At 39.9% G+C, this 12,369-nt stretch overlaps 2 protein-coding genes across 3 annotated transcripts; both read right to left on the bottom strand.

The window, feature by feature from the left end:
• Positions 1–980: 980 nt before the first annotated feature.
• Positions 981–7,032, bottom strand: LOC139939695 (tRNA (guanine-N(7)-)-methyltransferase non-catalytic subunit wdr4-like). 2 transcript variants are annotated; one of them, XM_071935769.1, is made up of 10 exons: positions 6,866–7,032; positions 5,938–6,075; positions 5,386–5,520; positions 4,815–4,971; positions 4,215–4,327; positions 3,749–3,809; positions 3,170–3,330; positions 2,368–2,563; positions 2,089–2,155; positions 981–1,876 (listed from the first exon to the last, which is right to left on the bottom strand). In XM_071935769.1, the coding sequence occupies exons 1-10, from the start codon at positions 6,937–6,939 to the stop codon at positions 1,677–1,679; spliced, it is 1,302 nt and encodes a 433-aa protein (XP_071791870.1). In that variant the 5' UTR covers positions 6,940–7,032; the 3' UTR covers positions 981–1,676. The 2 variants fall into 2 exon arrangements, with proteins under 2 accessions (XP_071791870.1, XP_071791871.1); XM_071935770.1 differs by lacking the exon at positions 6,866–7,032 and adding an exon at positions 6,668–6,750.
• Positions 7,033–7,922: 890 nt separating this feature from the next.
• On the bottom strand, positions 7,923–12,331 carry LOC139939483 (uncharacterized). Its single transcript, XM_071935439.1, has 2 exons — positions 12,191–12,331; positions 7,923–11,637 (listed from the first exon to the last, which is right to left on the bottom strand). The coding sequence occupies exons 1-2, from the start codon at positions 12,206–12,208 to the stop codon at positions 9,505–9,507; spliced, it is 2,151 nt and encodes a 716-aa protein (XP_071791540.1). The 5' UTR covers positions 12,209–12,331; the 3' UTR covers positions 7,923–9,504.
• Positions 12,332–12,369: the final 38 nt, after the last annotated feature.

Raw genomic sequence — 12,369 nt, 5'->3', positions numbered from 1 at the left:
ATACTATCAACAGCTCTATATTGCTCATACCAAGTAAATGCTAATTGTTTTGAGTTACCACTAGTGTCAGTTCCATCTTCTCTTTGATTAAAAAAAGTTGAACTTCCTCCACGTTTGAACCTTTGGATCAAAGTTAAGAAATAGTTCCACGAAGGAACACAAAATAACTTCAGCCGATATGATTGACATTGAACAAGAATACAGTCAATTTATTTTTGTAGTTTATTTTCTTCCCACTCTGCGCTCCATACACACTTAAATCAGGTGATGTCTATCGGCCGGCTGGTCAGAGCGTGCCGGCCGGCGGGGACCTCCTTTGCTGATGATGTCATCAATCAGGGGGGAACTCTCTCAATTACATGAAGATTTGATTAAATTATAAGGAGATTTGCTCACTTTTCGTTTCTTTACAAACATACAGATAAGTTTGAGAAGGGATGGTCTAAATCCAGACAATAAACAAGGATTTCTATCGATTAACTACATAATAACCGCATAATTTGCATACAGCGGTTTTGGGATGATCAATTATAATAGTAGGGGTGAACAAATCACTTCATAGTTTTTTATGGCTGACGTGCAGAGGTAGTGCATGACACGATTTCTAAAAATAAACCGCGCTTGAACCAAAGATAATCAAGCAGATAAAAAGGAAATGAACTTTACCCTGACTTTATCTTGTCTATCAACCACAAAATACTTGTTGCTCACCGTGGTTATAATTTATATCGCACATTTCCATTTTGAAGTGTGGGGAGGGTGGGGGGGCGGGGGAAACCAGGGAATAACACAAACCCCCTATTAAATATTTAGAACCATCCGTTTATGCAGAGGGTTTTTTCTCCATCAGTCTCATGTGGGGGTAAGGCCCCCGCCCCCCCCCTTTAAACCAGTGGTGTTAAATCACTTTAAAAATCTGTTAGGAAATTTACCATTTTAAAAATTACATAAAGATAATAAGCTGGCACTACACAAATACATAAGTTTACATTATATCTTTATTGATTCAACCTCAAAACAATAATAGTCCATTGTTAGGATTTAGATTGGAAGCGCAGAAGAGATATAATCACAATTTTTTGGAGAAAAAGGTTAATCATTGATCAACTTGGAGGAATTTAATCAAGGATTAATTAATTGCTTAGTTCCTTTTTTATTAGTTAAGGCCATCCAAACAAAGATATTGACAAAATAGGGGGCCCTCCAATATAGAGCTAGTTAGCTCAGTTGATATAGAGCACCAAAACTTTAATCCGGATGTCATTGTTTCTCTATTTGAAGCTCAACTCCTCAATTAATGGTAGTCTCGCTTCAAAATGCTTCTGCTGTTTACTTTCTTGAAAGCTATATTCTTGCTGTTAATTTCCCTTGCCGATAGAGTCGCCAATAGAGGGCGCTATCAACCTAAAACTGCTATCATCTCGAGCGACCTGGTACAGAAGCGGACTCCCCAATGAAAGCAGACTCTGGTGAGAGTGCGCCCTCTTGTGGCGGAAGATGAGGACTCCCATGATAGCAGTCTGTTGCGGCGAAGATATTAATAACAGGAAGATCTTAAGCCAAGACTCCTCAAATGGCAGATCATTTGCCGATAGTAGCCGCAGTTGGAGTCAGTGCAAGGTGTTTTTTTATAAAGTAGCAGATAAAAATGTCTATTTTGTTGTTCAATCATATCATCAACTTCCACTTTCTGCTGTTTTAGTGTCCATGTCTAATTTCGCTCTTTTCTCCAGTGGTGATCTCAGAGTCTTACTCTTTGAGCTCTTCTTCTCCTGTTGTTCTTGAATTCTTTGTTGTTTCCGTTCCATATACGCCTTGGTGTTGTCAAAACTTCTCTTGTAGAGGTTTGCGTACGGACTTGGCGTGTCAAGAGCACCTTCACAGAGAAACAATCAATTAGAAAATAGAAAGGCAAAACTTTTGGTACGAATTTCAAATACTCAACACAATACCTGAATTGCCACCACCCAAATCACCGCTTGCAAAATGTTGAAACAAGTTTTGAAGTTATCATTTATCAGAGTTGACATTTGTTTGAGAAATGTCTTGGCTTTAATAATTGGTCTTGTAAATATAAGAACAACTTACTTTTAAAGAAGCTCCAGTCACTATTCAGATACGATGAGACCTTCTCTGAAGTAGCCAACCGTTGTAACTAAAGTCAATAAAAAATGAGTAGACAAATCAGGGTTTTCCCTTCAACTTTTTAATCAAATTTTAAGCGACCTACCAAAAATTACAGCATTTTCTTTTTCGCAAGGGTGATATAAAAATGCACATTCCAGCATGCAGGGCACACCAAGACAATTTGGTTCACACAACTTGAAAAGCTAATAAGGGCAGAGAAATTATAAGTCTTGAACTTACCGTAGCTCCTTCTGAAGATTCCTGAACGGCGTAAGCAATGACTGGCTCTGTCTCGAGCTGTCTGATAACCCATAGTCTATCCAAGACATCAAAACAAACCGTCCAACAAACAGCCTCTACGTTTATGGTGGAGAGTGGTTTGACACTGATGCTTCCTCCGCTCCGTTCGATATGAAACACTAAAATAACAGGGGAGCTGTTCAGAGAGAGAGGAAGAAATGTACATTTTTAAAAAACCTTTTAGAATATTAATGTTATACGTGAAAGATCATCTAACATCACAAGGCTACGAATGCCCACACCAAGGTGAGGCCTACACTTAATTGATTTGGGCCATCAACCAAATCAACTGCCACCAGGGGTACGTCACATCACCACCTACTCCTGGGGAATGAAACAGGGTTACCCCTTCACAGTCCGTAATGATGTAGGCATTGGTACCATCAACTAGGAGTCAGGCTTGTAGAGCAGAATGCACCATCGTCCCATCTTTTTACAAAGCAATTATTGTTAAGCGCCTTGTTCAAGGGCACAAGTGTCATGACCAGGATTCAAACTCACACTCTGCTGCTTAAAATACCAGAGCTTGGGTCCGGTGAACTAGACCGTTCTGCCATGACCACCACTTGCTCCATTGTTTTTCCTCTTCTTGGCAAGGAAGGGAAGTTGAATTAAAACAGAATTGGTATAAACCAATGATGACTAGTCCCCTGTACTGGTTGACCTATCCATTTGTTTCTATATCTCTTAAGTACTGTAACTGGATACTGCATTTCTGACGAGTACTAAAGTCTACACCTACCCTAGCAACGTTACTGCAACCAGTCCATGTTTCTCGCAGCAAGCAATACCAGTGATGATCGTGGGCTGACTCTCGTCATCATGTGACACATCAGGTGACTGAAGAGGCTCACAATGGAGCTGTCTTCCTTGAACATAATCCCAAAACCTGAGTGTGGAATCCTGAATATCGTTGAGAGAGCAGACAAACCAAGGCAGTTTTATGAAACTGTGATTAGCAATTTTGTTCAGCTGAGCAAAAGTTAGTGGGGAACCAGTCACAAACAGTACACATCACATGGTATTTTGGCTGGTAAACTGTGTCTGCTAAGCTAGACTTTACTGTGCTAAACCTTAACGGCTTAAATTGGCCCAGTTGAGTTTGGTCATAAACCTCTGGCTAATAAAGAAATTTGAAACTGGGTGGATGTTGATGGCATACAGAAATGTGCCACTAAAATAGTCTTGCCACATTTCAGACTACTGTAGTTTTTTTGTGCATCATTTGCCTACACAGGTACTTGAAAAAATTAATAAATAACTACAATAACACAAAGTATCCTCCAAAAAAAGGAAGTTTTCAAAAATCAAATGTACTTACCCCACCACCCGAAACCAAAACATTGTCAAAGCCAGGCATGATGGCGATTCTACTAACAAATCTAAACCAAGAAAAGAAAGACCATTTTGATGACAATTTTGTTATTATGTTTCTTACTAGAGCTAAGTGCACTTTATGCTTTCAATACTTAGTCAGCTGTAAAATGATATACTTTGTGTATGTTGCCCTGGTCTGTGGTGTAATAAGATAAGGGCATTTTGTGATATTTATTCAATAAACCAATCAGCATAGAACAGGCCCAGGGGCCCTGGTCTCTGTTGCCCAAGTCTTGGCCATGGCGCCCCTTCAGTTTCCATGGACTGTAAGATTTTCTGATGGAAGGACCCTTTTGCAAAAATGACATTGGCTTTCCCCTTTTCAAGGCCTGGAAGAATCTATGCTGTGAGTGGTTATTGAATTTCAGAAACTTTGGCTTGATCTTGGTAAATAATTGCGGGATTCTTACTCTGTATGGCCGAGACAGAATGCGTGGATGTTGTAGGCATTAGGGAGACAACTAACTCTGATCTTCTCATCTCGATCTGACGTCAAGATAAACTTATTGTCTTTAGACACTTCCTGTAGATCAAAGGTCAGGAATAAGTCAAAATCTTTAAGTAGGATTTAAAACATTGCATGCTAGGACTACAAACAAGTTTTGCAGAGACACCGTTTACATAAGCCACGGGTTCATCTCAGAGCCACCATTGCTCCAAAGAGGTTTTATGCAAATGCTATTTACGAACAACTCACTTGGAAGTCAAATCTTTGTCGTTTAGAAATTACTTAAGCAGGCCTGTAATTACTTGGAGGCCACAGAGTCACTGGCCCCTGTTGCCCATGTGTTGGCCTTGGTGTCCCTTCAAAAAGTTCCTAATGCAAAATGAAAGTGTCCTTGCCCTCTCAAAGTTGAAATTCTAAAACTGCTTTTAGTGTTTTGATCATAGTGTGCAGAGTTGAGGTTTGACACGACAAAGGCAGATAGGAACATGTACTTTTCTTCTAATTCTCCTAAAAATTGTGTTAAAATTGTGAAACTACAAACAAAAAAACTGAAGTAACTTACCATATCTAGAAGCATTGAGAGATGACCCAGTTTTAAACATCCTTCTTGTTCGGGTTCCAATACCGAGAAGTAGTAGACATCACCAAATTTGTCTGCCACATACAACTCATTCTCCGAGTTACTGAACGCAAGGGACATGCAGCGCTTCGGTGTCATCCTGTAATAACAATAGAAAAATTACGACTTTTTTTTTGCATTTTATCTTCAAAAGAAATGGCTTAACGACCAATTGCTTAAAACCTTTTGCGCCACCTTTCAAATCTAGGCACATGCGTACACCATCATACTATTTCAAACAGTCCAGTAAAGAAGAAAGTATTGCTTAACAACTGTCTGCTTTAGAAGCAGAAATGAGCAGGATACCAGTTACAAATTGTTCATGTGACATGCTAGCTTGGCTGGTAACCTTATTCCAGTAAGCATAGTTTTAATGTGCTTAGCTCCTTTTTGTGCTTAGGCAACTCTATGAAATTTGGCCCTGCTCTCTACAGGAAAATACCACAGACTTACTTTAAAGGCAATGTTTTTTGTGAAACAGTTTACACTATTGAGTATATTTTTGTGTACAAACCTAGTGCTGAGTAGATTCCATCCGTCTACGGAGTAGAGAGACAATGTCTTGAAGTCATCACACAGAGCAAAATATTTGCCGCTGGGTGAAAAACGACTTGCTAGAATCCTGCCTGTCGGAAAGTGGCTTGGGTCGCTGCAATGGGAATAGTTTTGATATTTTGATATTATAGATGTGAAATTTTTTGCAATGGGGAAAAAGAACATTACATGGTTTTTATCCTTACACAGATGTGTATTGAGCACTGTAATTCCTGATTTCTGTGAACAAAAACTGGAAGGAAAATCACTCGGGTGGGATTCGAACCCAAGACCTTTCTTTTGCTAGAACAATAATCTTACCCCCTCCACCCTCCCAACATTTGTATACTTGAGTGTTACAACAAACCATACAATCATACAATTTTCAAAACTTAGTATTATAACAAACTCAATTAATTATTTAAAAGTCGTATCTTGTTCTTACTAGTGCTACATGTTATAAAGATAGCTAGTTGTGATGATCTTAACCCTCCATCCTCCCGACGGTCGTAGAGGATGGTCGTAAATTTACCTGTCAGTTTGGCCTTGGTCACCCCTGGGTACTTTTGGAGGTTTATGTTCTTCCATTGATGGTGCTTTGTTTTTGTCCGTTTGCTGGACTGCCTCTGGTTTCCTGCGTGTCTCCTTATATACAGGGTTGGAAGATGATCTACATCAGATAAATTAAAGAATGCCATCAATCAGATATTCAAAGTATGGAATCAAAATATGACAATCGACCTTACGCATTGACGTCATCCAGCCGCCATCTTTGAGGTCAAACGGTGACGAAACAATCGAAACGCACATAGATTGGCCAATGATTAATGAACAACCTCCTTTTGACCTCAAGGCAAGGGTGCCGTACTAAAATGACGTCATGTGCATATAAGGTCTATAATGGAGAAAGGTTCTGAATATGAACTTCATGTTTTTACTCCTGAGCCGAAGATTGACAGAAAAACATGTATAGCATAGTTTGGGCATTAGCAGAAGGATACACCATGGAGAAAGTACACAGTTCCTCTTGATTCCCCCCCCCCCCCCAAACATTCAACATAAAAATAACAAAATAAAATATATGTTACAAAAATAATAAATTAAGTAACAGATAACTTTCCGTATGGCGCCACCACTTTTTCACTAATTTTTACAAAAAGGAATATCTCATTATTGAGGTAAATGAGATACTATTTTATTTCATATCGAATAAAAAACTGGTGGCACCATGCGGAAACTTTTCTAAACCTATTGAATCTTACCCTGGAAATGAGCAAACAGCAGCAGAAGTGTGAAAACATTACCAGGCAAGACAATAAAGAATGACAAAATAAAACTTCCCCTGCCATTATGCATGTGCCCCCCCCCCCCCCACCCCAACCCCAACCCATCGTATCGAAACTAACTTGGTTTAAAGACTTCAAAGTTCAATGATCAATGACAATGGGAATCCTACTTACCCATTGCAGACAACCACAAAAGATGAGTCACTTATACAAACTGCATTTTCGGAACTCCACAACAGACGGGCCATCGCAATATCTTTTAGTCGGTGGTCGAAAAAGTAAAGAATTACGTTCGTAAATGACAAACAACACGCACGAATGAGTGGATTTGATGCATGTGCGAATTCGTCTGCTTCCTAATATAAATACTAGTCGCTTTTTGGTCCAATGAGTCTGGGAACCAGATTTTTAAAAAACGCCACCACGCGTCCAAAATTTGTCCAACACAAAACCAAAACAAACATTCCTGACACGGGGGTGGGGTCGGGAGGGGGGGGGGTCTGCAAAGAAAAGTATAAATGTTTATGTTTAAACTTCCTTGAATGTACTTTTAAGAGTGTATAATGATTGTGAGAGGACAACCCTTGATAAAACAACACATTTTATGAGGATTGTAAATAATTTCATTTAGTAGCTTGTCTATAAATGTTTCACAGATATGAAGCGAAACTTTGACACACCCCTTGCATTTCACAAAATGCCGCAAAGGCCAATGACTGTTGAAATATTACTGTGCTACCAGCAAACACTTCGGACTTTGCTAGGGGACCCTTATCAAGCCCCCTCCCCCCTTGTTTTAGGCAAGGTTCCCTTTGAATGGAACACTGGGACCCATCTCTGGGACCCTGCCCCAAAATGCCAAGGCACTATGTGGTTTGGGTTATTAGTCCCTGATTGCATGGGTTTCCCTGGAAAAACTCTCAAGGGTTTTCCTCCCATATTTAAAACTGAATCTTCATTCCTTGTCTTCTCTCCATTGGGTTCTTGGCTAGAACAGTGATTAAGTTAGCTTTTTAGAGACTTGGCTTTACGACCAGCTTTGCTTTCCAACCAGAAATAATAAATCACATTAAATGAAATGATTTAATTTAGCAAAATAAAAATAACTTGTTCAGGAGCATGTAATGCTTCTCTTTGGGGAAATGAAAACAATCATTCTAAACATAACATAGTTAGAGACAGAGCCACTTATCAAGTTTGGGTATGTTTGTTTATTTTGTTTAGTGTACCATAACCCATCTCAATAATAATAATAAGACAATAATAATATTACAACTTTGTGTTTATTTAACAATAAATAATGTTATTGGGAAAGGGAAAGAGAGTTTGACCCACACAAACATTGAATGAATAAGACATGATTTTAAAGGTAGGGTTTTTGATAACCCCCCCCCCCCCACCAGAAAAATTAAATAAAAAATACCCACAAATATTATAATACAGTTATTATAATAACAATTAAATAAAATTTAGGAAAATATTTGTTTTCCAAATGAATAAAATAAAAAGAAAAGAAAGTAAAATAAAAACTAAAACCAATTAAATTTCTATCCCAAAACCTCATTGTTTTAAAGATGGTTATGGTAAGTATCCAGCAAAATGATTTCATCTGAAGGGCCCCAGTTGATTAGAAATCAATTAAATTATGTAAATAAATTTGAATATTCATGATTGTAAATGCTGCAGCCAGTTGTGCAGTCGGTACCCACTGTCACCTCGCTAAACATTGATGAATTTGACATTCTTTACCAAAATATTTTGACATTTTGTTTTGCTGTTTTGTTTTAACAATTAATAGACACTGCTTACAGCTGAAACTTAAAAACAGGTGACTATATTGTATATTTCTTAATAATTTGGCCAATCATTATTAAGTGCACAAAATTTCCCTTTTACCCCATCCTCTAAGGTTCACTTTCATGCAACATGCTCTTCTGTTTAATATATTTATAAATAGTTCAAAATAGACAACTGCTTGCATTAATTATTATTTACACTACATTGAAGCTATTAATTGATAAAATGCCTGATCCTTTCGCTAGGTTTAATTTCAGAAGTATGGAATTCTAAAACCTTTAGAGAACAAAGCAGCCGGAAATGGCTTGTTCCAAAATGCCCAAAAGCAGCCACAAATGGCTTTGAGATATGACCTACTTCTTCACAACTAAAAAGGTCAAAGTAACGGTAAATTCAGGATTTGCCCTTAAGTTTTTCAGTAATATTAGCCTTTTGGCCTATAGGATTGGCATTTTACTAGTCCACCAGCATTTTCACTGAACTTTTTCATCGACTAGCCAGTGGGCTCAATGGAATTGGCATTAAGGCAAGCATTTCACTAGTTCCTATTTCATATTAAAAAGAACACTTAACTAGCCAATAAGGCCAGTCATGGCATGTATTCCACCAATCAAATGGCAAGGATCTATGTGTGAGTTATACATAATAAAGAACATTATTTTGGTTGAACCAATAGAGTGATGTGTGTCTGAGCACTGTAAAATGTATACTGTATACTGGCAGAGGCATTATATAAAACACACACATGTAAAATAAAGTACAGCCACAGTTAAGTAACGTAATGAATCATAAAAATGGCTGTTTAAAGAATCAGAACTGGCTGACGCCTGAGACACTTCTGTACCATTATTATCAACAACAAAAACAGTGCTAATTATTCCAGATTGTGCAATGCACAGATTGACTTTACTATCATGTATTTGTGGATTTGGTGTGCTAGCCAAAATGAACAAAAATGAAACGTTTTAAAAGGAAGTAGCACCAAAGGCTGTTTCAGAAGTTAATCACTTTGTATGCTAGGTTTGTGTTTTGATATGTTTTCCACCGATTATATGCAATGTGAACGCCATTCGGTCTTGGCACAGCATGCCACACATGCTGCACTGATACGGGTCTAACTGCCCATGACAGCCCATGTGCACGACGTACATCAAACTCTCCTCGAAAGTTATTCCACAGTGAGTGCAGCGCCACTTTGCGCTATCGCTTTGTGACCCGTCTTCGTGTTTGACCTTCCTTTGAGTAGCCAGGAGTGATGACGATGTACTGCTGTCCGAGTTAGCGTTATTGCCAGCGCGATGCGAGGAATAGCTGTCGACGCGGCTGTTGGGCGGAGGCACATGGACAGATATCTCTTGATCCACATCGTTGCATGAAACTTGAGGAGCGATTTGCGTTGGTAGGCACGTTTTCTCCGCAGACGGCGGACTACTGGGTGCAATTTTCAAAATGGCGGGAAAGGGCCGGGTTAAGTAAGAGGGACTCTCTAATAACGATGCCGCGCTTGGACTGCCGGACTCGGAAGAATTATGGGTGGGTCTCGATGTTGATGTGTCACTACTTCTCGGCGGTGTAAGGAGAGGGTTCATCTCCTCCATTGCACTCGGGTCTAATACATTGATTCTTATTTCTGATGTTTCTTTAACGAGTTTGTCACCGTGTTGCCAGGACCTACGCATTGGTCGGTTGACAGGGCGTGCTGTTCGTCTGTGATGTTTGCTGGTATTGATTGGGAATAATGATCTACGAGACTCTGCCTCGAGTTCCTGTGTCTCTATCGTATCCACATCATCTGATTCTTTGTCCCCCGCTATGAAGAGGTCACGCTCTGATGGCTCCTGATCAACTTGTTCCCTCTCTTTGTTGGACTTGTCAGGGTACAGTGAGTTTTCATTCATCACCTCATCCCCACTGTCGATCACAGTCACTACCTCATTCTCAGGTTGAGTCATGAACATGGTTTCTTGTCTGCTAGAGGTGCCCCTGGCAGATGCACCAACTCTTTCATCCTCGAACCATTTACGCTTTTCTAATGATGCCGCATGCCCCGATTCTTGATGTAACAAATTCTTTTCTCCGAAGTCTCCGTCTTTTTGGGTGGGATTGTTTGCGGACCCTCTGTTACCATGGTATGTATTTTGGAAAGGGTTATGCATATCCTGATGGGTCGGTTGATAAAACGAATCCATGTGATTGTGATACGAACTGGATCCGACGTTCGCTGGTCCGTACAAGTAACCTGGATTTGAATTCGGAAACACAACATTTGAGGTTGGCTGGATGGATTGGGATGTTGCTGTGGTAATAAGTGATTCTGGTTGCTTTGGGGTTTTAGCGTGTTCAGTTTCACGATGTAACTGCAAGCTGACGGCATCGGTGAACACGGCATAGCACCTCCTGCAGTAAAAGCTTGACTTAGTGACATGGCGCTTCATGTGTAAGTTCAAAGTGTGCTGTCTCGTGAAGGCCTTCCCGCAGATGCTGCATTTGAACAGTTTGATACCGCTGTGCGAGCGTGTGTGAGTCAGCAGGGTGTACCTGCGAGTGAAGCTCTTTCCACAGTATTCACACTTGTGGAGCTTCGAGCCGTCGCCGTGGATCTGCATATGAAGCTTCAGGTTGTAGCGTCGGGTGAACTGCTGACCGCATATGTTACAGGCATTCACGCAATTGTGCCGCAGTAAATTGTGTTTCTTAGCAAAAGTGCGTTCGCACCGTTTGCATTTGAAATTGTCTCGATGCTCTTCTTGCCAGTGTACGGTGAGCTCGTAGGCACTGGCGAAGCAGCTGTTGCACTTATTGCATGTATGAACAGCTTGTTGGTTGTCGTAAATATTCGGAACTACTTCACCGCCAGAGAATGCCGTTAAATCAACACCTTGATTGATAAAAGAAGTTGAGAATGATGCAGTGGTGTCACATGTAGCCGGGAAGGGCACTGAAACCTCAGCTGATTGTTGTGTCAGAATTTGAGTTGGCGCTAGTTGTTGCGATGGCGGTAGTTCCGATGGTGGAGACGTTGAGGGCGCTGTTTGTAGGATTGGTGAAATCGGCGGATCGGATTCTGATTCAGGTACAGCTTCGGTTTCTAGACTTGGCTCTTCCAACTCATCCTCCATTCTGCGGATGATTTCTTGCTGCTGAACTTCCTGGAAACAAATATGAAATTAAACTCAATGTTAACTTTTATACAGCCAGACCAGGTCTCCGCCTCTGTTCTGCACCAACTATAGGCTCGGCCCAACTACAGTTAAGATTTCCCAACTACAGTTAGGAATGGCATAACTATAGTTGGGCTTGGCTGAACAGTAGTTGGGCAACTATGCATCACTCAAGGCACTGTGTGAAAAGGAAATGGAAACATATCTTTCTTTTTCCTAAAGAGAAAGTGGCCTTCCATATAAACGTCATTACATACAAGACTGCTTTCTACCATTTTTCATAACCAACCAGGCCGTATTTGTGATAAACCTTATGCTAGTATTAGTTAATTTCGTCAAATCCCCAAGTAACCATTTTCTTTGATGTGATTTTATAAAACGTCTAGCTAATAAGAAGACTGTGTAAAATAAGTTAACTAACTCTAAAAACAAGTGCAACTGAAGTGCAAAAAAATGTAGTGTCTAAAAAGTACAAGATTTATCTTACAAATTACACCAATACTAAATCGGTATTGGGTACGCCTTAACATCTTTATTTTACCTTGCTGTCTTCGGCCATCTGTATTTTATGGAGTAATCACAAAGATGTATTTTGGTGACTTCTTGAGTGATATTTTGTAGGTTTACTTCGTTCATCGTCTTTTCATTCAACACCCAAAATGCTGATGTTGTAGTTGTGTGTTATGCCTTACCGACAGAGGGCGCTATACAGTTTCACTG

This window comes from Asterias amurensis, chromosome 7 (assembly GCF_032118995.1).
Source record: "Asterias amurensis chromosome 7, ASM3211899v1".
NCBI classification, from domain to species: domain Eukaryota; kingdom Metazoa; phylum Echinodermata; class Asteroidea; order Forcipulatida; family Asteriidae; genus Asterias; species Asterias amurensis.
The sequence above is the reverse complement of the archived record's forward strand: the minus strand, read 5'-3'. Positions and strand labels throughout refer to the sequence as shown.